The 27,516-nt window shown below is 48.9% G+C and overlaps 1 protein-coding gene across 1 annotated transcript in view; it reads right to left on the reverse strand.

The window, feature by feature from the left end:
- Positions 1 to 27,516, reverse strand: part of ADAMTS2 (ADAM metallopeptidase with thrombospondin type 1 motif 2) — a 239,037-nt gene that overhangs the window by 126,799 nt on the left and 84,722 nt on the right. Inside the window, exon 3 of the mRNA XM_019661378.1 lies at positions 22,348 to 22,507. Within this exon, the coding sequence (XP_019516923.1) occupies positions 22,348 to 22,507 (160 nt within the window). The remainder of the gene's footprint in view (positions 1 to 22,347; positions 22,508 to 27,516) is intronic.

Here is a 27,516-nt window from a genome sequence, read left to right on the forward strand (position 1 = left end):
GATTCCCCAGTGCTGTTCCCCTCCCCCAATTCCCCAATAAAAAATCTTAAAATAAATAAATAAATAAAAAATATGATTCAACTATATGCTGTCTATAAAACACCCAATTTAGATCCAAAACCACAACTAGGTTGAAACTGAAAGGATGTAAAAACAAATTCTATGCAAACTAAGCAAAAGAGATCTGGAATGGCTATACTAATATAAGACAAAATACAGTTTAAGTAAAAAAAAATGTATAACAAAGAGAGACATTATATATTAAGAGTGAGCCATCAAGAAGATATAACAATTATAAACATATATGCATCTGGCAAGAGTGTCCCAAAACATACAAAGCAAAAAACAGAAATGAAGGGACAAATAAACAGTTCTACAATAATAGCTGGAGACTTCAATATTCCACTTTCAATAATGCATAGAACTGCCAGCCAGGAGATCAATAAGAAAATAGAGAACTGGAACAACACTATAAATCAAGTAGACCTAACAGACATATATATATGATGCTGCACCCCAAAACAGCAGAACATACACTCTTCTCATGTGCAACAGAACATTCTCCAGGATAGACCATATGTTAGATCACAAAACAAGTATCAATAAAGTTTGAAAGACTGAAATCAAAAGAAGCATCTTCTCCAACTACAAAGAATGAAACTAGAAATCAGTAACAGAAGAAAAACTGGAAAATTCATAAATATGTAGAAACTAAACAACACACTCTTAAATAACCAATGGGTCAAAGAAGAAATTACAAGGGAAATTAGAAAATGTCTTGAAAGAAATGACAACCAAAATATAGCATACCCAAAACTTATGGGATGCAGCAAAAGCAGGGATCAAAGGAAAATTTATAGCTGTAAACCCTTAAGAAAGCTCTCACATCAATAACCTAACTTACATCTTAAGGACTAGAAGAGGAGGAACAAATGAAACCCAAAGCTAGAAGAAGAAAAAAATAATACAGATTATCTCAGAGATAAAAAAAATAGAGAAAAGAAAATAATAGGAAGAATCAATGAAACCAAAAGTTGGTTCTTTAAAAAGATCAACGAAATTGACATTTAGCTGGATTGACCAAAATAAAAAGAGAGAAGGCTCAAATTATTAAAATCGGAAACAAAAGTGGGTACATTAAATAGTGTGCTTATAGAAACAAAAATATAGAAATAAGAGAATACTATGAACAATTGTATACTGACACATTAGATAATCTAGATGAAATGAAAAAATTCCTGAAGACAGACAAACTTCCAAAATTGAGTCAAGGATTAATAGAAAATTTGAACAGACCTATATAACAAGAGACTGAATCATTAATCAAATGCTCCCAATAAAGAAAAAACAAGGACCAAATGCCTTCACTCATAAATTCTACCAATCACTTAAAAAAAGAATTAAAACCAATCCTTCTCAAACGCTTCCAAAAAATTGATAAGGAGGGAACATTTCTTAGCTCATTCTATGAGGTCAATATTACCCTGATACCAAAACTAGACAAAGACAACATAGGAAAACTATAAACCAATATTCCTTAACAATGTGGATGCAGAAGTCCTCAACAATATAGAGTAAAGCCTTGGATTGCGAGTAACATGGTTTACGAGTGTTCTGCAAGACGAGCAAACATTTCTATTAGGTTGGTGCAAAAATAATTGTGGTTTGTGCTATTACTTGTAACGACACAAACCGCAATTAATTTTGCACCAACCTAATAATACATTTTAACTTAGTAAACGAGCGACGTCTTGTAATGTGAGTAGTTTATTTCCAGAACAAATTATGCTCGCAAACCGAGGCATTACTGTACTAGCAAACTGAATTCAGCAGTATATTAAAAGGGTTATACAATATGACCAAGTGAGATTTATTCTAGATGGTTCAACCTAAGAAAATCAATCATCAATCAGTATAACACACCACATTAACAGAATGGAGGAAAATAAGCCACATGATCATCTCAACTGATGCAGGAAAAGCATTTGGCAAAATCCAACACCTTTCATGATAAAAACACTCAATAATCTAGGAACAGAAGGGATTTCCTTAACCTGATTAAAGGCTTTTATGAAAAACCCACAGCTAATGTCATACTCAACGGTGAAAGACTGAAAGCTTTTCCTCTAGGATCACGAACAAGACAAGGATGCCCATTCTCATCACTGCCTCTCAACATATTATATGTTGCTGTGTGTAATGTGCACCCACGTTTTTGGATGAAACTTTCAAGGGAAAAAATCTTTTCTTTTAATTCAAATTTTTATTTGTTTACATTTAGGTTTTTTGTTTTCTGTATTACAACAGAATTTTAGCATTTATTTTTTATAACATATTATGGTACAAGAAATTTTATGCACTGGTAACAAATTTATGATATTTACATATCATAGAAGGCAAAGAATTCTTCATTGCATGTTCATTGTAAGTTCAACAAAACCTATTATCATATTCCAGGGTATTATTTTGCATATGGATATCGTTATTGATTTCTAGAGTTACACTTTTAACCCATAGCATAAATAAAAGAATTAAAAACATTTATATAAATACAAATTAGTACTACCCATATATAATATACATCCTTATTTTTCCCTCACAAATTTGGGCAAAAAAGTGAGCATCATACATGGCAAAATATGGCACTACTGGAATTTCTAGCCAGAGCAATTAAGCAAGAAAAAGAAATAAAAGGCATCTAAATTGAAAAGGAAGCAGTAAAACTTCTTGATGAAAAATGAGGAATTAGTGCTAATGGTACAAGGTTTTGTTTTGGGCTGATGAAAATGTTCACAAGTTGGCTATGATGATGGTTGCATAACTCTATAACTCTGACTATACAACAGAACCAGATAATTGCGCACTTAGAATGGGTACGTTAGAGCATATGAATTATACCTCAATAAACCTATTACAAGGAAAAGATAAAAGAATGACCTGCCCCTTGACCTCTGACTTCTCAGAGTCATTCCCTGTCAGGCCCAGGCCCCAGGACCCAGGTGACACTTGGTGGTGACTCATATGACCACCCACTTTAAGCACCAGCTAAGAAAGCCTCTTGGTCCTACTTTGTGGCTTTCCTGTGTTGCGTAGTGCAAGGCCCTGGGAGGCCACTGGGTTAGTCATGGTGTCACCAAGAAGCGGACTAAGTCCCCGTGGTGAGAGACAAGTGCACATTTCCTTATCACACTAACTCCCTCACATAAGACAGCCTCTGCTTGTATTCCAACAGCCACAACAGTCAGCCCATGGGCACCTTGCGTTCTGTCCTCACAGGTGGCTACTGCCAGGGGGCCCCTGGCAGACTGTTTCCCCAGTCGGCAGAGAAAAGACCTCACAGCTTGTCCTCTCATTCATCCCTCACAGGGGCTTAGGCAGCACCTGAAGCTAGTGTAGCAGAAGAGCCCACATCCTGCATCAGGCCAGGGTTTGAGTCCCAGCTCCTCCAGATTCTAATTGTGCCACCTCTGGGACTCCCATTTCTGACCCATAATTGGGGCTCTTCCCATCTCTTCAGGCCCTTGTGAGAATGTGCATATGTAAAAATAACATCTGCATGATACTGGAAGTAAAGCTGTGAAAAGGCTCAGGCAGCCAGGGAGGGTTTGAGTTGGCTACCCCAGAAAAGCTACAGGAATTGTGTTTCTGCCAATGAGGGATCCACTCCATCATAGACCCCATGTGTAAATTATTCTCCAGCCAAAAGAAGCAGAGCTCAATCCCTCCTCCACTGCCTTTGCGATTTCTGGATAAAACCAAAAGGCTGGGGCCTGAAAACATGGAGTCCTCAGATGAGAGAGAGAAGCCAACAGGACCCCATACACAGCAAGAGGCTGGTCCCTGCTCATGAGGAACAAGTAGCAGGCCTCCCATGTGTCCACACAGGCACCTGAGGATGGAGTTTGAGAACTCACAGTGAGCTGAACACAAGACATTCACAGACCTAGGACTGTTACGTGGATGGTAACCAGCCCGGGGTGAGGGTGGGAGTGGGGGGCGCACCATGCTCACTCAGGACACTGTGAAAAACAGTCTGGCACTTCCTCAAAAGGTTAAACATAGTTATCATATGATCCAGCAGTTCTCCTCCTAGCCGTATCTATCAGAGTAATGAAAATATACTCATCATATGTCCACACAAAAGCATGGACAGGAATTCTCCTTGAGAAGACATCTCTGGGGGAGGCGCCATGCACAAAGGTAGCTCCCAGGTCCCAGGAGCAGGGCCTGGGTTGAGGCTTGAGTTCACCCACAGGCAGGGTGGCCTTCTCATCCCATCACCCCAGTTACATTGGAGGTGAGCCCCCTCCATTGCTGTGTAAAAGAAGGTGGGGCTTGTAAGAGAAGGGGGGGCTCCTTTAAGAGGTACACAGGCTGGATTCAGCCTACACGTTTCATCCGACCCACGTCACATTTTTTTAACGCAGAAATTTCTTGTGGAATTACAAATTTCTGATTTCTCTTGAAAACCTGAAACATAAGGCAACACTGACCCTGTGTCCTCATAATAGCAACAGTCGTCAGAGCTGAGAGGTTTTCTGTTTCATTCTGGTCTATTTTGTATTATCTTTTCTCTTCTACATGCTTTGGGCAATTTTGCTTTTTTGTATCTTCTTAAACTGGAAATTGATTTCTTTAATTTGCAGTCTTTTTCTTTTCTAATATAAATTCCCACCCAAATGTTATTTAGTGCTTCTATTACCATTCAGCTTTAAGTATTTTTAAAGTTTCATTATTATTTCTTCTTGGACCCATGAATTACTTAAAAGTATTTTTAAATTTCCAAATAATGAAGATTTTTATTTGGGGTGTTATTAATTTCTAACTTAAAGGCATGATAGTGCAGGAACAGGATTTGCATCATAACAGTTCTTTTAATTTTTGAGACTTGCATTAAATTGATCAATTTTTTTTCCGTGAGAGTGCTTGAGAAGAATGAGTAACCTCTACTTGTCAGACACAAAATTTATCTATGTCCATTAAATCAAGTTCATTATTTGTGTTTTTAGAAATTCCCTTTCGGTTGATATATATATATATCACAAATTGGGGGAAAAAATGGCTGAAATCTCCCAAAATGGTGGTAGGTTTGTCCACTTGTCTCTATTTCTAACAAAGTTTACATCAAATACATTAAGGCTGCTTTATTGAGTGAATGACACTTTAGAACTGCTCTGTCATCTGGGGAATGACCTGTTCTCATTAGATGGTGACCCATCTTTCACTGACAATGCCTTGAGTCTATTGAGTCTGAGATTGACATAAGGACAGCGGCTTGCCTTTGGCTGGCTGATATTTCTGTGTCCATACTCTCCTTTTAACCTTCCCTTGCCTTTACATTTTGGTTGTATATCTGATGATAGCACATAGCTGGATTTTGGATTTGGGTTTAGTTGGTTAATCTACTATGACAACATCTGTTATTGAACTGGTGAGTTTTTAACCCATTTGCAACTATTCTGATTATTGATAAATTTGGACTTGTCTCTCCCATCTTACTCTATTATTTCAATTTTGGTTTGCTTATTCTCTTTCTAACTTTTCTTATAAACAATAGTCTCCCCTGTTCTCTAATGCATTTTCCCATGGCTCTGCTGGCTGGCCTGGCCCCAGCTGCCGCCATGGACGTGTGCACACACAGACATGCATGTGCACACCAGTTCCAGACTTGAACATCAGCACCAGATCAGTCTCTGCAGGGGGTTCTCATGGTTTTGTTTCTTCCTTTTTGGGAATGGGAGTGGGTAGATGTTTGTGTTGTTATTTTCAAATTCCACGCTCCCCAGCTTAGAGCCTCTCCAGACTTGACCAGCACCCTGGCTAGCATGTCATCTGGGCAGAACCTCAAGTGCCACTTCATTGTCAGCCCTGAGACCATTTCAGAAGCGTAGAGGAGGCCACCCCTTCAGGAGAAGCATGTGCTAGATTTTTTTTATCACAATCCCCACTGCTTCCTACTGTCTTATACCCCAGGGCCTCACAAACCCAAGCTGCTGCCTATTTAAGCATATAAGATGGAACGGCTGTCATGGAGAAACACAGGAATCCAGCGGACTTGATGCCAAGCCCATCTCCATATCCGGTGATGGGAACAGGTGTGTGAGATGCAGCCACGTGCTTAACCCAACCGCACAGGGCCTTCCTTCTGCCACTGAACACTCCTTTGCAGACCTGTAGTAGTAATAGTATTCTATATGCATGTCCCCAGACAGCCGATGCGCCTGTGCAGAGGGTCCCTAGGACTGCACATCCTCCCTGGAGGCCCTCTGAGGACTGGCCTAGAAAGTACATGTAATGGGGTCTTAAACTCAATGCTTTCTGTCTCTGGAAGGGACTTGGAACCAAGAGAGAATTGGCCATGGTGACAGACAAGTCAGAAGGAGCGGGGAGGCTGGCCCCACTGCTTTTGCCAAGAGTCTGAAGAGTGGTCAGTGGCTCTGACAGACACATCACGGCCAGTTGCCCAGCAGAGCCAGGGCACAGGAAAGGGCCTCAGAGACCATGAGGGACAAGATGGAGTCGGCATGCGCACAGGGAACCACATGGTGAACCATGAGCTTGCACGCCAGCAATACAGGTTATTTTAAAAGACCAGGGGTAGGGCCAGACCCATAAGGCCACATCGTGTATGATTCCATTTCTACAGAACAGGAAGATCCACAGAGACAGGAAGTAGAATAGTGGTTGCCAGGGGCTGGGGAGGGAGAATGGGGAGTGACTGCTAGCAGGTACAAGGTTTCTGTTTGGGAAGATGAAAGTGTTCTGATGGTTGCACAGCACTGCGAATATTATTCTAGAACCACTAGATTATATATTTTTAAATGGTTAAAATAGTAAATCTTATGTTATATGAATTATATGTCAAAAAAAAAAAAGAGGCCAGGGGCAGCAATTTGGATGCTTACAGGAACCAGGGGGAGACAGAAATGAGTGATGCCATCTGGGGGTTTGCAAATTAAGACTCCTCTCTAAGCCACCAGGTCACACACACTCTTCCTCTCACAGGCCCTCTCTGCCTGGCTGTCCTAGATTAACTTGTGATAGGGCCAAGAATGCAGAGAAATATATTTCAGCTAAAATAAGACAACAGAGTACAATGATGAAGGATCCCAGGTGGGGGTCAGTGGAGATGGTGGGACTGGGAAAGAGCACACGGCCCCTGCCCAGGGCCCTTGGCGCACACCCACGGGGCCCGGAGGGAAAGCAGCACAGGCCTGTGCTGCCAGGGGTCCTGATTTCTCACCGAGTTATAAACCCTCTTAAATATTAACTAAATTTGTTCTATTTGTTTTGTGACACTGTGTGAGAAAAACAGCGTATCATGTGCCCAACAAAGCCTGTGGCTGGCAGTTCTGATCTGCTCAGTTCATGAAGGTCCCGGATGCACAGTAGGCTCTGATGAGAGGTTGTGTACCCATCTCTCAGGACAACCCAGTACCGCCTTTTCCAGGATGCCTGTCCTGTTGCACCAGGCTGAGTCAATGACCCCCAGGGCCCCTCCATGCCCTCACTGTCCCAGCTGCTTCAGGACCCATTGCCCCATGCTGTGCCTGCTTCCCACGCCTGACCTGGCAAGGCAGGAGGGCAAGCTGGCCTGGTCCAAGACTGCCCCATCCTGAGCCCACCTGAGATGGACATGGGCCAGCAGAAAATATCTGCTGAAGAAATGTGGTGTGAGCAGCAACCTGTGGGCAGGAGCCTGGCTGCCTGGTGGCCGTGGCAGGAGGTGGGGCTCTCCAAACTTCTGCCAGCACAGCAGTGCATCACTTAGCATGTGCCAGGCCCACGCTGGGTTCAAATTTGATGGGGTCTAACCCTCCCCACAGCCCTACCAGCTGGAAATCCCTTATCTCAATTTTTTTGGATGAGGAAACAGAGGCACAGAGAGTAGAGGGAGAAGCCAAGACCTCAGAGTTTGTGCTGGAGCTATCATGTCCTGCCCCGGTCCCTGGAGCCCCAGCACAGCCACCCAGCCTTGGGGCCAGGCAGCCCCACTCTGACGAGCTTCCTGGAGCTCACCCCAACCAGGGCAACATCAGCTGCTCAAGCCTCGGGCCTCTCTAGGATATCAACAGCACTTGTCATTGCTCGTCCTCTTGTCTGCATCTGTCCCAGCCAGGACTTCTCAGGGGCAGAAACTAGATTGTGGACACTCAACGCCCAGCACAGGCCTTGCAAATACTTACTGGATGGATGGATGAATGAGTGAGTGAGTGAGTGAACAAACAAATGACCTAACGATGGACTCTGACACTGGAAAGTAAATACTTCATGTCTATGGCAACTGAGCAAGGCAACAAAATCAGGGACAAGGGCAGTGGCAGTGCCATTTCTAGGCACTATTAGGGTACAATTGGTCAGGCTTACCCACAGATCAGCTCTAGAGAGTGAGGAAAGAGCTGAAGATAACAGCCCAGGTTTCTGGGCCGGACACCTTTCTTCAGGGATGAGCAATGCCAAGGCCAGTCACTGAAGCAGGACAGAAGGAGCCCGCTGTAAGCGAGGGGGAGATTCAAACCTGAAATAAGCTGGCAGGCACCCAGCGTATCCCAGGCCTGCAGAGCGACAAGGCAGGCCATCACCAGCACCTGAGGAGGGAGCAAGGAACTGCTCAAAGGCTCAGAACCAGGGCTCGGGTGAAGCCTGAGGGTGTCTGACCCAGGACCAGAGCACCCGGCCACCTGTAAAAGCCTCTAGGGTGACATCAGGATGTGGGGACAGGGGACAGGGCAGGGGCAGCCAATGCGGCCTCTGCACTTGAGAATAAACTGGGTTTAGATCATTCTTTTCCCACATCTTCCCTTTGTCTCGCCAGCAGTGAGGTCAAGCCCTATCCACCATTCCACCTTGGGGTCCCCACACTTCTGCGCCCTCTCTTGAGAGCCAGTCAGTGTCTGGCTCAAAGGTGCATCAGCAAAGCCCTGAGGCAGGGCCAGCTCCCAAGATTTTGGGATGGGGCCCACCCACTTTTGAGGAGCAGCAGGTGGGAAAATCGTGTTCCCCTAGAATTGGCCCTCGGACACTGCTGGAGCCATGCATGACACAAACGCTGATGACATAAGAGGCCAGGCTCTGTCTCGCCTGTTGTCAGCATCCATGGGGAGCAGGTGTGGGGCCAGGATGCAAGGGCCCAGGCGCAGAGCATAGCCACGGCCCCGCTGAGCCCCTCTGCACAGATGTGGCAGGTCTGGGAACTGGCTGCTATCCCACCAGCTGATCTGGTAGGGCCTGGGAGCTGCCCACACCCCACACCTAGCCTTTGGCAAGTTGCCCGCCAATTTTCCCTCACTGTCCCCCAGCCTCTCCCAAAGCTTAGCTTGTGCCCACCAGGGTGAGTGCTCTCTGAGGCTGCCCTTCCTCCAGAAGATGGTAGCACTGCAACCCCGCGGCCCCTGCAGGTAGGAGCGCAGGTGCCTTTTGCCCAGATTGTCTGGTCTTGTGACCTCTTACTTGGACCATAGGTGCCCAAAGAGGAAGGGTCCTAGGACCCACTGATAAGGACTGCAGTATCAGGGCTGCCATGGAGGTCTCTAAGCCGAGCCCACCGTCGAGGCCCAGGGGACAGAACTTGTCCAAGGCATGTCCAGGGCTTCGCCCAGCCCAGGGAAACCTCTCAGGGCCCCACAGCTCATTCCATGAAGACGTCAATGTGTCTGCTCTGTATACACATGTGCACATGGACATGCATGTGCATGGGTGTGCATATGTGTATCTGCACGTGTGTGAGAGAGAGAGAGACAGAGAGAAATGGAGAGAGACAGAGTATGTGTGTTGGGAGCTACCCACTGGAAGTCATCTTTGTCCAGGAGTCTCACTCCATGGCCAGCTGGGCAGAGGGGCCAGAGTGAGTGGGTATTCAGATGAGAAGCAGCAGGGAGAGGGGTTTTGGTGCCCCACATAGAACAGGCACCCACCTCTGATCACTGTCTGCAGGGCAGGCCACAACCGTCAGGCCTTCTGATCTCCCCAAGAAATTGAAAATTGAAATTTTAATGTGAATCCTCTTGACTTTTAAGTGCACACTCAGTTTTTGAAGACACAGTGCAAGTCAAATAAAACATGTGTGGTGGTGGTTGTGGGGATACAACCCGGGAGCCTCAGGTTAAGCCCTGGCTTTGGTCCAGCACCTTTGCTTTTACAAATAGAGAAACTGAGGCTGGGCTAGAGCAGAGACCAGCAAGCCAGGGCCATGCAGAGCCCCCCGGCTCCCTCACCCCCTCCTGAGTGACTACAGCCCTTGGGCAGCACCCACATGTTCCAGGCACCAAGGACACCAAGAAAGGGAGACGCGGCCTGGCCCCCGGACTGTCCATCACCAAGGGCCCAAACTGAGTTTTCTGAAGTGGCCCAAGGTGGATCCTGCAAGGTTGGCCTCTTCTCAGCATATGAAGACCCTGTGCCCCTCCCAGTCCAAGGTCCCAGGACAAGACGTGCCCCATTTTGCCCTACTGATGATGAAGGCCAAGAATGTAAGTAGCTCTTGAGACATCACCCAGGACAAGGAGCTCAGTCATCTGACCAGATCCTTTTGCACCTGCACTGACCATTTGCTCCCTACGCTGCAGGGGCCCTGAGGACAGCAGAGCCTCAGGGCCCTGGGGCTCAGTGCCGGATGCCACAGCCACAGAGTCTGTCCACGCCAGCACCGTCCAGCCTGGCCAGTGGGGTTGGGCCACCCCAGTGCTTGGTGGGCAGGAAGGCCGTTTCCAGGGGCCTGAGGGGGCTGATCCCAACCAAACAGCCACCCCACCAGGGTTCTGTCTGGGGGCCTGGAAGCAGCCTCCTGCCGCACCCCTTCCCGCTAATGCTGTGCAGATGGGCTGCCCCGCTGGCTTCCAAGAACAACATGCCGACCACAGATTTCATCTCACAGAAACCGAACCAATGGGAAGCTCTCTTGTTCCCGAAATGAAAATAAAAATTCCTCCGAAGTGCATTTCCATTCCGGGGCAGTGCCAGCCACATCAAGAGCCCTGTCTGGCCACCACGGGAATGCTGTGGGCTTGGGTTTCCGGGCACTGAAGCCACCTGTGACCCTCTTGCTCCCACTGTCACCAGGGGTCTGCTTGGCCCATACATGGTTTTTGAAAATTTTGATTTTGTTGCCAACATTTGAAAATGAAGAGGTTTTATATAAAATCTCAATTTCCAGCTTCTCTTGAGAAATGGGAAGCCCTCCTGCCAATGAACCCATGTTGGCCTGCACCCCACGACACAGGCATCAGAGACCCTGGAGAGATGTGCCCCTCACTGCTCTCCATGGACTCCTGACCCCCAGGTTCTAGACAAAGTTACAGGAACACAAGCTCCCATCCTTGGGGGCTCTAACCCCCCTAGGGTCCATGTCACTGCTCCTCCCGAGCCTGGGCATTGGGCACAGGTCCCCACACCCTACGCACATGCTCCAGCCTGTGGCCACCCACAACTGTGGCTCTGAGCTGGGTGGGCAGGATCAAACAGGCCATCAGTCCCCTTGTCCTCAACCTGAGCCCCCTGGAGTCCTGGACCTAAATGGCCCCCTGAGTCCTGCTCTCCATAGCCCACTAGGGGCTCGAGCCTGTGGTCATGGGATCTCAGGCAGCACTTGGTCCTTCACCCTGTTGGACATAGCCTGGCCAGACCAGCCTGGTGCCTCAACTCTTCATTCTGCTAAGGTGATTCCATCACCTGCTAAGCCCACTTGTCCTCCCAAGTCTGGCCAGCCTGGCCCTGGCCCATGAACTGTCAAAGTACTGAGGATAAAAAGGATAATACCGGCCCCTGTGACACACCCCAGAGGCCACCAGGCCACCCTACTTCTCCACTTACAGCGGGGTGCTGGCCCCACTCTTAGACTGAGCCCACGACGCCCACCGCCATCTGTCCCTTGGGTCCCTCCTGCTCAAGACCCCCAAACCAGGCCAAGTCCACTCCCCTCAGGACCCTCATCCCTGCTTTCCCACCTCTCCTTCTCTCCTGTGGAATAAACTGCAACCCACACTTCAGATCTCAAGTTCAACTTCCAGGTACTATGGTCGCTTGCTGGCATTTCCCACCATTTCTAACTGCAGGCATTTGTGGGCTGACCAGTCACTGTGAGCTATATGTGGCCAGGGGTGGGGGGCTGTGTCTGTCAGGTTCCTGGGGTCCCAGAGCCCGGCTACATGCCAGGCTCTGTGTGTACGATCCGTGACTATCTGGTGAATGAACTGAACAAGTGAGTAAGTGAACAAAGGGTATAGTTTCCATGGACACTTTATATTCAAAGATCATGCTCAGTGAACGGGAGTCAGAGCGAGCTGGGAGCAAGTCTGGGCTTCCCAGGTCCCGGGGACTGCTGCCCCATCCTGTCCCCAGTTCAGCAGTAAAGGCTCCAGGAGGCCTGTGGCCCCAGCAACATCCCACCTGCACAAACCCAGGAATTGCAGCCAGCAGTGTAGAAGCGTTTACAACAATAAAAGTGAGCTTCCGTGGTAAGCCCTCCAACGCCAACCAGGGACACTGCTTCTCCAGGAATGCGGTCCATGTGGCCCTGCTTACCAGGTAAGCGGCATTCACTCTTCCTTGCCATGGATATTTAAGTGCCAACTGTGGCGGACACTCTACCTGATGCTGGGAATTCCACAGCAAAAGATTTCCCCCCGTAGCTAATGTGCTAAGTGGCCTGAGACACTTCCTCACACCCTCTCTGGGCCTCAGTTTTTGCACCTAGTAAGCCGAACCTCGGTGCTCAGAAAACCCCGTGTGTGCGCAGGATGGGCAGCCTTCAGGTGAGGTCTGAGATGGCCAGCCTCATCAGCCCAGGCTCTGGGGGTGGACAGGGGGTTGTGCAGCCCTGGGTCCTGGCTTGCTCCTCCCTCCGCCAACTTACTAACTGTGACCTGTCAGCACCTCAGTTTCCTCATCCGTGAAACGGGCACAGTGACAGTGCCAACCAAGTCCACGGGGTCTTCACAAGAACCCATGGATGGTGTGCCTGGGGAACACCTGCAGGGGTGCACTCTGCTCCCCTGGACTCTCATTACTGCTCCTGGGCCGAGGTTCTCTGCTGCAGGCAGATGAAGAACACTCGGAGGCAGAGCGCCGTCCTCATGCAGGACCTCAATAAGCGCACTTGTCCTCAAGCCACCAATGCAGCTCCAAGGGCAACAGGAGAATCACCCACAGGCTAGGCTACAGAGAGAGTGGCTTTTGTGCAACAAAAATGAACAAAGCTGAAGAGAAAAGGGGATTGACAGCCTGGGGAAATGCTGGTATCAAACGTGACAGAAAGTCAATACCTAATGCAGCTAAAGGCCTTATCCCGATATATGGGACCCCAGGAGATGAGCAGGCGAAGGACTTAAATGGAGAGAGGGCACATACAAAGTAATCAAATGCGGGCAGATCACTCATTCTCGCCAGCAAAGATGCATACATTAAATAAAAAAGCAGCACTGCTTCTTCACTGCTGGATCAGCCAAATATCAGCGGGTGGGGCCCTTGCTGGTGAGAGTTTGCAGGCTTCCAGAGCCGCATGGGGAGCTGGTCAGGCTCTGCCCCAGAGCTGAGTTTGTCTTGCCCTCTTTCCTTCTCTCAGCAAGTGCTTCCTGACAGCTGTTCAGAGCCAGGGCTCGAGGGCATCTGGCCTGCTCAGGCCGCAGCCTGCAGGGTCAGCACCAGGACAAGAACCCGAGGGCCCCTGCCAGGAGGTCCCCAAACCCAAATTCCAAAAGACTTTGCACTAGGGGCAAGAACATTACTGCACCCCCAGGCAGCAGCTGAGAGGACAGCCCACGCCCTGCATGCTCTCACACGCTTCCACCCATCTTAGCAGGTCCGGGCTGTTCCCTAAAGTGCAGACCAGGGAAGGAGGACCTGGCTTGATAGAGAGGTGAGGACACACACACGTCTGCAGGGAACCTCACTGTCCTCATCAACCCTATTCCACAGGGCAGGGCCTCTGCCTCCCAGTTCAAGAGGAGCTGCCAGTGCTCCCCAGAGCCTGCCCACCTGTGGGGCCACATCTGGGGTCCTTGTCACCCTGAAAGCCTGGAAGCCAAAGGGCTTGGCTGTGGCCGGCGTCGTCTTTCCTGGGCAAGCTTGTTCTCTGAGCCGGGGCAGCCAGAAGAAGGGGATAGGGTACAGCTCAAACCATAAAAAAAAAGGCCTTAATTCTGGCTGCTGCACTTGGCCTGGCTCCCAGGTCTCCAGCCACATCCCCACCTGTCTTCATCACAGCCACCCCGAATTTCCCCAGTTGTTCAGGCCTTTCAAAAGCCAGTTGTCCTTGACTCCCTCCCTCACACCCATGTCCTGTGAGCTCTACCTCCAAACACATCCTGAACCCATCCACACGCCATCTGTCACCGACCACCAGGACCACCCAGGGCCCTTCACAGTCTCCCTGCTGCCTCTCCCTCCACTGAGAGCCCCCCCCAGGCTTCCCCTTGCTGGGAGAACAAGGCCCTGCCTCCCGCCACAATTCCACACGAATCAGACCCTCCCCACCGCTCCTGCCAGCAGCTGTCCCCTCTGCCTGGGGCCTTCTCACCAGCCAGGCTCCTGTCACCTCAAACCTGGAGCAGCTCCCTCCCTTACCTGCCCTGTCGCTCTACCTTTTCCCCAGACTTTGCTTTGCTCATGGATTTACCCCCTCTCGGCAGCATCTGTTCATGTGCCCCCCAATAGCCAGTGAGCTCCAAAAGACAGGGACTCCATCTGGCCCATTCCCGGCTGTGTCCCCATCCGGTCCAGACCCAGACATGGTGGTGGTGGGGAGGATGAAGTAAGAATGTGTTGCATGAGTGAGTGAGTAAATGAGAGAAGAAAGCTGCCTGCTCTGAGCCTGTGTCCCTTGTTTTTATTACTCCCTTATGACTGGGAAGCATCAACAGGCACCTGGTCCCTTCTAGCCCAGATCAGCACCACCCACCTCCCGGCCCCAGGCTCCTTATATCCCATGAGCTGCCCTGCAAGCTCTCCCCTGAACCCTGACCTGATCCCAAGTGTGCCATCACCCTGCCTGGACATTCCTTGGGAGGCACTCTGGCTGGACTCCGCTGCCAGGTTTTGCCATCAACTCCAGATACATTCTCTGAGGCTTTGCCCTGGGCTACCCCACAGCCCAGGACTGAGCCCAGGCCAATGCAGCTATGTTGAGAGCTCTGGGAAAGGCTCCCCAAGTCAAGAATCCAGCCCAAGTTCCAGCCTGTGTGCATGTGTGCATGTGTGCATGTGTGTGTGTATGCGTGTGCGTTTGCATGTGTGCATTTGCATGTGTGCGTTTGCATGTGTGTGTGTGTGTGTGTGTATGTAAGAGAAAGGGTGAAACTGAGGGAGAGGAAAGTAAAGCCTGAGAGTGCGAGCAGATACCAGCATTTCCACGTAATTGTGTGACCTTTTCCCAGCCCTGAGTTCTTTCAGGGCCAAGTGCACAGTGCTGCTTGGTATTCATTTCAAAGAGAAATAGGTCAAGGAAGATTGGAAATTTTTATAGAAAACACTTCAGGCTTGGAGCTGGCTGGGGTGTTTGCCAGCCTGCAAAAAATTCTGAGAGGAAAAGGGGCCTGTAGTCACAAGCCTCTACTGGTACAAATTCACAGAGTTCAAACCTCAGGCCCAAGCCCAGTTTCTGCTTCTGAAGAAGGGCATATCTGAATCACAAATGCCAGACGTGTAAAGTTGCCCCTGGAACTAGCATACTTTTCCCAGAAACATCCCAGTCTACTGTGCTGGGCACCCCCAAAGAGCAGGCGTTCGGAGCCCATGGCAAACACGATGGCTGCGCACACTGGAAAACAGCGTGGTTTCGATCCCAGGCCACCTGTTACCTGGAGCCAGGCGTGGGTTCCGCGTGCCAACAGAAAGCTCTTTTGGGGGACATTCACAACTGAAATCCAAGGGAAGGAAAAACAGAGCTTCAGTTAATTGTGTCTGTGGAAGAGAAAGCCATGGAGAAGGAGTGGCCAGGGTGAAGAGGACTCAGAACCCCGACCACAACGATGTGTGACAACAGCAGGCATGGAGCCAGCACTGAGCCTGGGACGAGAGGGCGATGCGCTTGTCTAATTCTCCCAGCCCCTGTGATGCTACACCCACTTTACAGATGAGAAAAGTGAGACACCGCAGGGTTGGAGCAGCTGCCAGGCAGGCACACTGGCCCCCTCCACCAAACTTCCCCCCCACCCCCACCCCATGCTGGGAGAGACTGCTGACTGCTGAGGCAGCTCCTTTGAGAACCACTGGCCCAACTCACAGAACTGTCTCTTGCATCTGAGTTGGGGCTGCAGCAAGGCCAGGGCCAGGCCCCCTCCCAGCATCATATCTGTCATCTGTTTGCAGTGCTCCAGTAAAGATCCAGTCCTTCCTAGGCTATGTTCACCTGGCCTGCTTCACTCCCTGAACCAGATCCCACACAAACGCAGGAAGAGAGAGAAAGGGGGCGAGCAGGCCTGAGACACAGGAACAGCTCAGTTTAGGTCTGAGGAGGGAGCTGAGCACATAGGCTGTCAGAACCGGCCAGGCGGAGTGCCAGGAGGAATACCAGGGGGAGTGCCAGTCCCGGGCTGCATCAAGGGGGACATGCCCATGGCATCGCCCCTGCCACCCGAGCCACAGATCCCAGGCAGAAAGCCCCCAGCTCGGCCAACAGCTCTGTAGCACTCTCCCAAGTCTGGACCCAGACAACTCCAGGCCTCAGAGAATGTGCAGGGGCCCCACCTGGCTGGCATCTGCAACCGCTGTCTAGGGGGCCGACTACAGAGCGGGAATGCTGAGCCCCTGCCCAGGGTGCGCACAGCTCTGACACATACCTCCCAGAGCCTGCCAGCTGCCTCAGGTTTCACAATCAGTGCTTCTCCATGGGATTCTTCTGGTCCTTGAGCTGTAGGCACTGCCCTCGGGGTGGAATGAGGGGGAGGAGCTGAGAGGGCCCACAGAATCGAGCCCATAGGCGCCCAGGCTTTCAGCTGCAACTCTGAGCTGGCAGCTGCCAGCTGGGCTGGGCTGGGCTAGGCACAGGGCCTAGTCTGGTATGAGAGCTCTGGTCACCACCCGAGTGGGCCAGGCCAGGCCCTGGGGCATCAGTGAGTGGATCAGGAATGCCTGGGTTCGGGACTCACTCAGACACTGGTCTAGGGCTCCAGATACAAAGGCAGCCAAGGGCCCCTCTCTCCTTCTCCAGGACCTCAGGCTTCAACACTTAGATACCATATAGGCTGCATCGTGGCCCGCAGCATGTCCACGGCCCAATCCCCAAAATATGTGTCACCTTACATGACAAAAGTGACTTTGTGGATGTGATTAAGTTAAGGATCTTGAGATGGGGGATAATGCTGTTATCCCAGGGGGGCAAATGTAACCCCAAAGGCCCTTTTAGGTGAGAGACTGAAGGAGGTTTGCTTACAGAGGAGGAGAGGTCACTGTGACGATGGAGCAGACATCAGAGTGACGTGGCCATGAGCCAAGGGACGTCAGCAGCCACCAGGAGCTGAGAGAGGTGAGGAAGGGCTTCTCCCTTGGAGCCTCCAGAGGGAACTAGTGCTGCTGACATCTTAAGTTTAGCCCCTTAAAATCCATTTTGAATTTCTGATGTCTGGAACTATAAAAGAACAAACCTGAGTTGTTTTAAGCCACTGAGTTTGTGGCAAGTTGTTACAGGGGCCATAGTGACATCAGCCACTTCAGGACCAAGAGCCTCCCTGATCTGGCTTCCAGCATATTCGTGCCTGCTCTCCACCCCCCACCCCATGGCTGACCCCACACTCCCACCAGGGCTCACCCTCTGCTGGACCCGCTCTGGTACACGTCTCAGCACCGCATCACCAAGGCCTGGCCATCTGCCTGCCCCCTTCCCATCCGTGGCCTGTCCTCATAGGATGCCATTCTCTCCCCAATCCATTGCTTTGGCCCCCCTGCCTCCAGCCTGGACCAGAGCCACTGGCTAAAATGCAGAACTAGCTGTCAGGCCCCTTTCCTCTGGGGGCTGCCCACTGCCTGCAGGATGCCATCCTGGCTCTGGAACATTCCAGGCTGCAGCCCCTGAACGCTCCCAGCGTCTGCTCTGGCTCCTGGCCCTGCTTACTCCTGAGGCGGCCCTGCAGAAGCCTGGAAAATGTACAGCGGGGCAGCAGGGGGACAAAGGGCTTGGGCCGTTGAGTTAAGACTTTGCAGCGCCCAGTGCCCTGTCTGCTCTCTCACAGGCTTTCCTTGGCAACGGCTGGGCAGAGTGCTCCCCAGGGTGGCGTGTTCCCTTTGCCAGCCAGGGAGGACGCTGCAGCCTGACAGCAGCAGGCAGAGGCTTGGCACTGGCTGCTTACCCGGAGGAGGCAGCCAAGGTCACGGGCCCTGAGCTGTCTGACTGCTCTTCCTTTAGCCAGGGCCCAATGCAAGGTGGGGCTGGAGGGCATGCTGGCTCAGCAGCAGATCCATGGGACAAGAGCCACCTGCCTAGCAGGAGCTCACAGCCCCTTCTCTGTCCCAAGACCCAGAAGAGCAGTCCCAGAGGGTGCAGAGGACCTCTGCGTCTCATAAGCACGGGTGGCCAATGGAAGCCGTGTTTTATTTGGTCCATATGGTGCTTTTCAGAAATTTGAAGCAGCATTTTAAAATCAGGAAAGTTCACATAAAACTTCTGATGTCTGCATCCTCTTAACAGTAAGAGGATAGCTGTTCCAGGCCCACACTCCCACCAGGTCATGGTCAGAAGCCAAGGAGGGGTCTCTGCTCTGTCCTGCACCCACAGTGAGGCCAGGCTGGATGCCATGTGCTGCTGCATTCACACTGCTGTTTTCCTTTGAGCAAAGGCATATTCTCTGTGTCCAAGTTTATATCAAAAGCAGGGAAATGAAAGCCAGGCCAAGGGTGGGTGTAACTATTTTTCTTACTCCTGCTGCCGTTCTCACTGGCATTGCCTGCTGGGCCCGGCAGGCCTGTGCATCTGCAGCCCTTCTCTTGGGATGGTAGGACTTTCCGCAAAGGGCACCATGTGTCTGACAGAGAGACCATATGCAGCACAGGACCCAGGGATCTTTCCCACCCTGTGGGGACCCTTCCCAGAACCTCAAGTTCAGTCCCCCTCAGACAGCCAGGCCCTTGCCGTCAACAGCAAGGCCAGCTTCTCTGTATTCATGGTCTTGGGGCCAGCCCAGCCATAGCATAGCCCAGTCTCAGCTCAACCCAGCCTCTCCTGGCCCCACAGCCTAGCTGAGACTGGACGAGGGTCCAGCAGAGGCAGAAGGTCAAGGGGCCTGCCTGGGCTGTACCTGAGCACTATCCTCTAAGAAGGAATGAGGGAGGACTACAGCATCATTCCTCCACAGATGTGCACCCTCTTCACTGCACAGCCAGCCTGTAGGGGAGCACTGACTCACTTCCTGTATAAGCTTAATGGTGGCCCCAAAAGATACATGATCTGAATCTCTGGGACTGGATGTTACCTTATATGACAAAAAAGGACTTTGCAGATGTGATGAGATCACGGATCCTGAGATGGAACAATCGCCCTGGATGGTCTGGGTGGGCCCAAATGCACTCACAAGCATCCTTATAAGAGGGAGGGAGACCAAGGGAGAGGAAGAGGCCATGTGACCACAGAGGCAGACATCAGAATGATGTGGCACAAGCCAAGGGATGCCGGCAGCCACCAGGAGATGGGAATGGGTTCTCCCCCCACCCCCCACCAGGGGCTCTGGAAGGAGCATGGCCCTGTCAACACCTTTATTTGGCCCATTAATACTCATTTTGGATTCTTCCCTCTAGAAGTATGAGAATAAACTGCTGTTGTTTTAAGCCACCTGGATAGTGGTACAATGTCACACTGGCTTGAGACTAGGAGGGAGTGACAGGTCAGGATCACCAGGCTGGGGCTCCTCTTCCCACAGCCACTAGCCCCGGCTTCCCCTCAACAACCCCAGATGACAAGGCTGACGGAAGGCAGCCAGGAAAGGGCTCAGGCAGGAGCCCAGGACTCAGAGTGGGGCCCTCTGCATGTATGTGTGCAGGCGCCAGCATACACGTACACACACATGCACACATACATGTGTGTGCGCACACACAAATGTGCATGCCTGCAAGGCCAGTGAGGAGAGAAACGCCCTTCCCCTCCCCCTCAGCCTCTTGCCCATCTTGAGGGTAACACCAGCAACACTAAGCTGCTAAGTGCACACACCGGACAGGGGCCTGAATCTATGACGTCATGTTAAAGCCTTCACTTTCCATCGGTTTCTGTGGGCAATCTGAAACCCTGCAACTGACCTCAGATGAGGGAGACTATTAGTGATGATGACTCTCTGAGGCTTGGCCAGCCTGAGACACTCCAGGAAGCCTGCTGGCTGCTCAGGGAACATAGGACAATGTGTCTCAGCATCACAGAGGACCCGTGTGGGATACCCTCCCAGCCAGACCAAGAGCGGAGGTGCTCCCCTTCTCCAGAAGACCCATCACCCACTGCCCATCAATAGCTGAGGGGTTCAAACCCACTTCCAGAAGTTGCTTGGGGATGGGGGTGGGAGGCAGGAAGGAGTCTCTGGATGCTTCAGCCTGGGCCACATCAGTATGGCAGGGTCTCCATCAGAATTCACCAGGGAAAAGTAACCCCTACTGCGCATGTATACACTGAGGTCCTGGGCTCTGTGTCGTCTTACAGGAAAGCACAAGGAACAAATGTGCCCAGCCAAGGACACTGCTTTTCTATATCTCCCAGCTGCACTGTGGGCCCTAACTGGGCCCAGGCTGATGAAGGGCTGGACTGTCTGAGGTCACCTCGGGCCCTCAGCCCAGCCACAGCATAACATGCGTCTGGGCTCCCTCCAGCCAGAGAGTGGGCCTCAGCCCAGGCCAAGTGGGAACAATCAGGCACGTCCAGAGAGAAATGTGCTTTCCATGGACCAAGTCACCCACACAGGGTCATGCTGACACTGGGCAGGGACATGAAGGAAGGAGGACTTGACCTCAGACCCTGGGCCTGTGGCCTGGAGCCTATACACCCACCGTTCCGGGCTGAAGCCCAGAGCTCAGCCTAGACAGGCTCCCCCTGCCCCCTTATACGGCAGCCTCAGCCCCCAAATGGTGCGATTGACCTAAGCCAAAGGTTTTTAGGCTTATTCTGAGTTTGAAATTCCTTTCTTAAGTTCTGAGTTCTAAGCTGTCGCCAAAGTAGGTGGAAAGAGGGCAGGGGGAGGGGAGGAGTTAATAGAAGACGCCAAAGACCGGCAGAAGCCCCGCAAATAAGGCCAGGCCAGGCCAGCCAAGACGGCGGTGGAGGCTGTCGTTCAAGAAGGTAGCCCCCACGTGGAACTGGGCTCAGAAAATGCGCCCAGGGCACCTGGCAGCCCCTCACCTCACCCAGCTTGAGCCAGGCCCCGGGGACCACCTTGAATCTGCCAATTGAGGCCAGCCCAGAAGCACCAGGCCCAAAGCACAAAGTGGCAGGCCCTCGGCTCTCCGAGACACAGGGTTTTCTAATCCCACTGGACAGATGAGAAGACAGAGGCAGGAGGTCCAAACTTGCCCAAGGGCAGCTGGCCATCGAGGAGCAAAGCCAGGGACCGGGTCCCTGGTCTGGGGTCATTAACCTTGCTAAATTTTCACTCGCAGCCACACCCTATGGGAGTGAAACATACTCTTCATGCCTCCCCCTGCAGACAGGTCCAAGGGTGGGACAGAGCCAGGATGGGTTGCGGCTGGGGAAAGCCAGGCTGCCCAGACCCCACTGTTGGCAGCCCAGGCGGACAGCAATTCATCACCTGGGACGAAGGGGCTGCCGAAAGTATTGATCAGCTCCAGAGAGCTCTGGGCTTCCTGGTGAAACAATTCCTTTGCAAAGATATCTGACACCACTCCTTGAAATCAGAATGGTGCCCTGCCAGGCTGCACCCAATTTATCTGTCAAGCTGGGAAGACAGAGACCTAAGATAAATGAGCCAGGGCTGCTTGGGGTGATGGGAGAGTCTCTGCAAATCCCAGCTGGGCCTCGGAGCTCACTGTAAACATGCACACGAGTCTGGCCCAGGACCCAGGCTTCCTGCCATCTGCCACTAGCCAGGAGTCTAGGACCAGAGGTTGAGAGCAGAGCCCACCCTACAAGAGCCAGGCTTGGGCAAGGTGGCCTCATCTGGACCCTGGGGCCCTGGGGCCTATGAGGCCTGCTAGGCACAGTCAGACCCTGACCTGGCCTCACTGTAACCCCTGATAGAGATTCCAAGAACCCTGGAATGGTTTGGGCTGGCCTGTGAGCCTGGCCTCCTGGGGGGCTCTGAGAGGCTGTGGCCAGGGGCTGTCCCCATGCCTGCCTAGCAGCTCTGTCCATGCTCCAGAGCTCAGAGTGCACTTTGATTCTTAGTTGAAAAAGACAAAACCTCACAGCCTGCTCACCTGCAGTAGCCTTACCTGTGTCCAGGGCCTGCGGTCCCCCCAGAGGAGGGACCCTGGGGGTGGGCGGCCGGCGATACAGCACATGCACACGGCCCTGTTCAGCCTCCCTTGCTGCCAGCCCCTTTTGCAGAGGCTCGATGAAGAACTCCTCGTCCTGCATTCGGATCAGTCCAGCCTGCCGGGCAAAGATGAGACGGTTCAGATTCCCAGAGCAAAACAGACCCAGTCTGGGAGCAGCGAGGAGGGCCTGAGGGCAGAACCTCCCACCTAGCAGAGCTAGGTGCTAGGCTTGAACCCTGGGCCAAGGAGGGCACAAGACAGGTGACCCAAGGAGTTCCATCTGCCCAGAGCCTCCACTGCCCCCACTGTATGTTCCTTTATGCACATCGTCACCAGCCCAGATTCTACAGCAACTGAGCCACTGCCTCCCCCAAGACCACCATGGCCCTCCTGCTGCGAAACCCTCACTGAACCCCCATCTTCATCACATTCAGGCTGCTCTGCACTCTGGAATCCAAGTCTCTCATCTTGCCACGGCCCTGCCTCGCCCTGCCCCGCCCTGCCTCACCGTGCCACCGCCCTGCCTGCCCCGGTTCACACACCTCACACCAGTACCTGGAACAGCCCTCTCCTCCATACATGCCGTGCACAGCCAGGCCTTCCTCCCCGTGAACTGACCTGACCCTCAGCTTGTGAGGCCCTGCTCCTGCCCCCCATTTTGACCATCTGTTAAACTCTGATTCTCCCTCAATGCCTGGCCCAGACTCCCTGCAACTGCCACGCCCCGCCTCCATGGCCCTGCCCTTTCCTTGGCTATCCTTGGTCACTGCCCCATCCAGCTCCCACACTTTTGATTTTTTGGTTCATTATCCATAAACCAGTGGTCTGGCACTGGGCTCCCACAGTGTTACCCTGCAGATATGTTTCTTTTAGATCACACACTTATGACCCCTGAGGAGTATGTTTTGTTTTTTTTTAAACCACTTTATTGAGGTATTATTGACATGTAAAAAACTGCACGTATGTAGTATGTACAACTCAATGATTTGAGAATAAGTTTCCACTTGTGAAACCATGACCACTATCAAGGCCATAAACATATCCATCACCTCTCAAAGTTTCCTCCTACCCTGTTATTATTATCATTTTTTTGGCAAGAACACTTAACATGAAATGGACCCTCTTAGCAAATTTTAAGCGTACAATAGAGTATTGTTAGTTATAGGCACTATATTGTTAGTTATAGGCACTATACTAAAACTGAAATTTTGCATACTCTGACCATTACTTCCCATTTTGCTCTCCCCCCAGCGACTGGCAATTACCACTCTGCTCTCTGCCTTTATGAGTTTGACTTTTTTAGATTCTATATGTAAGTGAGATTCTACAGTATTTGGCTTTCTGTAGCTAATGTAATTCACATAGCATAGTGTCCCCCACTTTCATCCATGCTGTCACAAATGATAAGATTCCTTTCTTTATAAAGTCTGAATAATATTCTATTGTACATGTGTACCACATTTCTTTATTAATTTGTTGTCCTTAGGTGGACATTTAAGTTGCTTCCATGTCCATTGTGAAAAATTGTACAATGAACATGGGAGGGCAGGTATCTCTTTGATATCCTGATTTCATTTTCTTTAAATATATACCCAGAAGTGGGATTGCTGGGCCAAAAGGTAGTTCTGTTTATAAGGTTTTGAGGAACTTCCATATTATTTTCCATAGTGACTTAACCAATTTACATTTCCACCAACATTGCACAAGTGTTCCCTTTTCTCCACATCTTCGTCAGCACGTTACTGCTTGTCTTTTTATTATTATTATTATTATTATTATTATTATTATTATTATTATTAGTTTCGGGGTTACAAAACAATGTAATAGTTAGACATTTACTCCCCTCACAAAGTGATAACCCCTCCCCAACAATCTACTACCCGCCTGACATCGTGTATAGCTGTTACAATTCCATTGACTCTATTCCCTATGCTGTATTCCAGTCACCTCTTCTTGTTTTTTTTTATGATAGCCATTCTGACAGGTGTGAGGTGATAGCTTATGATTTTGATTTGCATTTCCCTGATGATTAGTGATGCTAAGTACCCTTTCCAGGTACTTGGTCATTTGTATCTCTTCTTTGCAAAAAATGTCTATTTCAGGTCCTTTGCCCATTTTTTAATCAGATTATTTGGGGGTATTTTGCTATTTAGTTAAATAAGTTCCTTGCATGTTTTGAATATTAACTCTTTATTCAATATATGTCTTGAAACATTTTCTCCCATTCTATAGGTTGCCTATTCATTTTGTTGATTATTTCTTTTGCTGTGCAGAAGCTTTTTAATTTAATATAGTCCCACTTGTTGATTTTTGCTTTTGTTGCTTGTGTTATTGGTGTCACATCCAAAAAATCATCACCGAGGCTCATGTCAAGGAGTTTTTTCCCTATATTTTCTTCCAGGAGTTTTATGGTGTCAGGTCTTACATTTAAGTCTTTAATTCATTTCAAGTTAACTTTTGTGAGTGGTATGAGACAGGGATCCGATTTCATTCTTTTGCTTGTGAATATCCAGTTTTTCCAACACCAGTTATTGAAGAGACCATCCTTTCTCCTCTGAGTATTCTTGATTCCCTTATCAAATATACATTGACCATATATATGCATGGGTTCATTGCTGTGCTCTCAATTGTTTCACTGGCTGTTTTTATTTCAGTACCATACTGTTTTGATTCCTGTAGCTTGTAATATAGTTTGAAATTGAAAAGTGTGATGCCTCAGCTTTGTTCTTTCTCAGGATTGCCTAGGCTATTCGGGGTCTTCTGTAGTTTCATATGAATTTTAGGATCATGTCATCAGGAAACAGAGACCATTTTACTTCTTCCTTTCCAATTCTGATGCCTTTTACTTCTTTTTCTTGCCTGATTTCCCTGGCTAAGACTTCCAGTACTATGTTAAATAGAAGTTGTGAGAATGTGCACACTTGTCTTATTCCTGATCTTAGGGGAAAACTTTCCACATTTCACCATTGAGTGATGTTAGCTGTGGGCTTGTCATGTGTGGCCTTTATTATGGTGAGGTATGTTCCTTCTATACCCACTCTGTTGAGAGTTATTAGCATGAAAGGAGGTTGTATTTTATCAAATGCTTTTTCAGCCTCTATTGTGATTATTGTATGATTTTTATCTTTCATTCTATTAATGTGGTGTATCACATTTATTGATTTGCATATGTTGACCCATCCTTGGATCCCAGGGGTAAATCCCACTTGATCATGGTGTATGATCCTTTTAATTCTGTTAAATCCTGTTAAATTCTGTAAATCCTGTTGAATTCAGTTTGATATTTTTTGCTGAGAATTTTCGTATCTATATTTATCAAGGATATTGGCCTGTAGTTTTCATTTCTTGTAGCATCCTTACTTGGCTTTAGTATCAGGGTAATGCTGGCCTTGTTGAATGAATTTGGAAGTCTTCCCTCCTCTTTAATTTTTTGAAATAGTTTGAGAAAGACTGGCGTTAATTCTTCTTTAAATGTTTGGTAGACTTCACCTGTGAAGCTTTCGGGGCCTGGGCTTTGTTTTGTTGGGAGACTGATGACTGATTCAATCTCCTTATTCATTATTGGTCTGTTCCGATTTTCTATTTTTTCAAGATTCAGTCTTGGTAGGTTGTATGATTCTAGGAATTTATCCATTTCTTCTGTGTTGTCCAATATCTTGGTGTATAATTGCTTATAGTAGTCTCTTATGAGCCCTTGTATTTCTGTGGTATCAGTTGTAATATCTCTTCTTTCATTTATAATTTTATTTATTTGAGTCCTCTCTTTTTTTTTTCTTGCTAAATCTAGCAAGAGGTTTCTCAATTTTGTTTATCTTTTCAAAAAAACACCTCTTAATTTCATTGGTCTTTTGTTTTCTGGCCTCTATTTCATTTATTTCTCCTCTGATCTTTGTTACCTACTTCCATCTTCTAAATTTGGGCATAGTCTGTTCTTCTTTTCTAACTCTTTGAGCTGTAAGGTTAGATTGTTTACTTGAGATCTTTCCTTTTTATTATGGACATTTATCACTATGAACTACCCTGTTAGAACTGCTTTTGCTGTATCACATAAGTTTTGGTATGCTGTGTTTCCATTTTTGTTTGTTTTAAGATATTTTTTATTTCCTTTTTTATTTCTTATTATTTGACCCATTGGTTGTTCAAGAGAGTGTTGTTTAATTTCTACATATTTGTGAATTTTCTAGTTTTCCTCCTGCTATTGATTTCTAATTTCATACTACTGTAGTTAGAAAAGACAACTGGTACAATTTTACTCTTTTACATTTGCTAATACTTGTTTTTTGACCTAACATGTTATTGATCCTGGAGATCATTTCATGTACACTTGAGAAGAATATGTATTCTGCTTCTATTGAATGGAATGCTCTGTATATGTCTGTTAGGTCCATTTAGTCTAAAGTACAGTTCAAATCCAATGTTTCCTTGTTGATTTTCTGTCTGGATGATCTGTTCACTGTTGAAAGTCCCCTACTATTATTGTATTGTGTCTATTTCTCCCTTCAGATCTGTTACATTTGATTAATATACTTAGGTGCTCTGATGTTGGGTGCATAGATGTTTACAATTGTTATATTGTCTTGATGAATTGATCACTTTATCATTTATATAATGACATTTTTTGTTTCTTGGTACAGCTTTTGACTTAAAGTTAATTTTGTCTGATAGAGAATGGCTACCCTTTTTCTCTTTTGGTTTCCATTTGTGTGGAATACCTTTTCCATCCCTTCATTTTGAGCCCATGTGTATCCTTAAAGCTGAAGTGAGTCTCTTATAGGCAACATACAGTTGGACCTTGTGTTTTAATTCATTCAGCCACTCTATGCCTTTGATTGGAGAATTTAACCCATTTACACTTAAAGTGGTTGAATAGGTAAGGACTTACAAATTCCATTGTGTTCATTGCTTTCTGTTTGGTGGTTCCTTTGTTCTTTTCTTCTTCTCTTGTTGTCTTCCTTGTGAGTTGATGATTTTCTGTAGTGGCATACTATGATTCCTTTCTGTTTATCTTGTATGTACCTACTACAGGTTTTTGTTTTGTGGTACCCTGAGGCTTACTTGAAATATCTTATAGATATAACAGTCTATTTTAAATTGATAACAACTTAACTTTGATCACATATAAAA

Source organism: Hipposideros armiger, unplaced genomic scaffold (assembly GCF_001890085.2).
Source record: "Hipposideros armiger isolate ML-2016 unplaced genomic scaffold, ASM189008v1 scaffold_347, whole genome shotgun sequence".
Taxonomy (NCBI): Eukaryota; Metazoa; Chordata; class Mammalia; order Chiroptera; family Hipposideridae; genus Hipposideros; species Hipposideros armiger.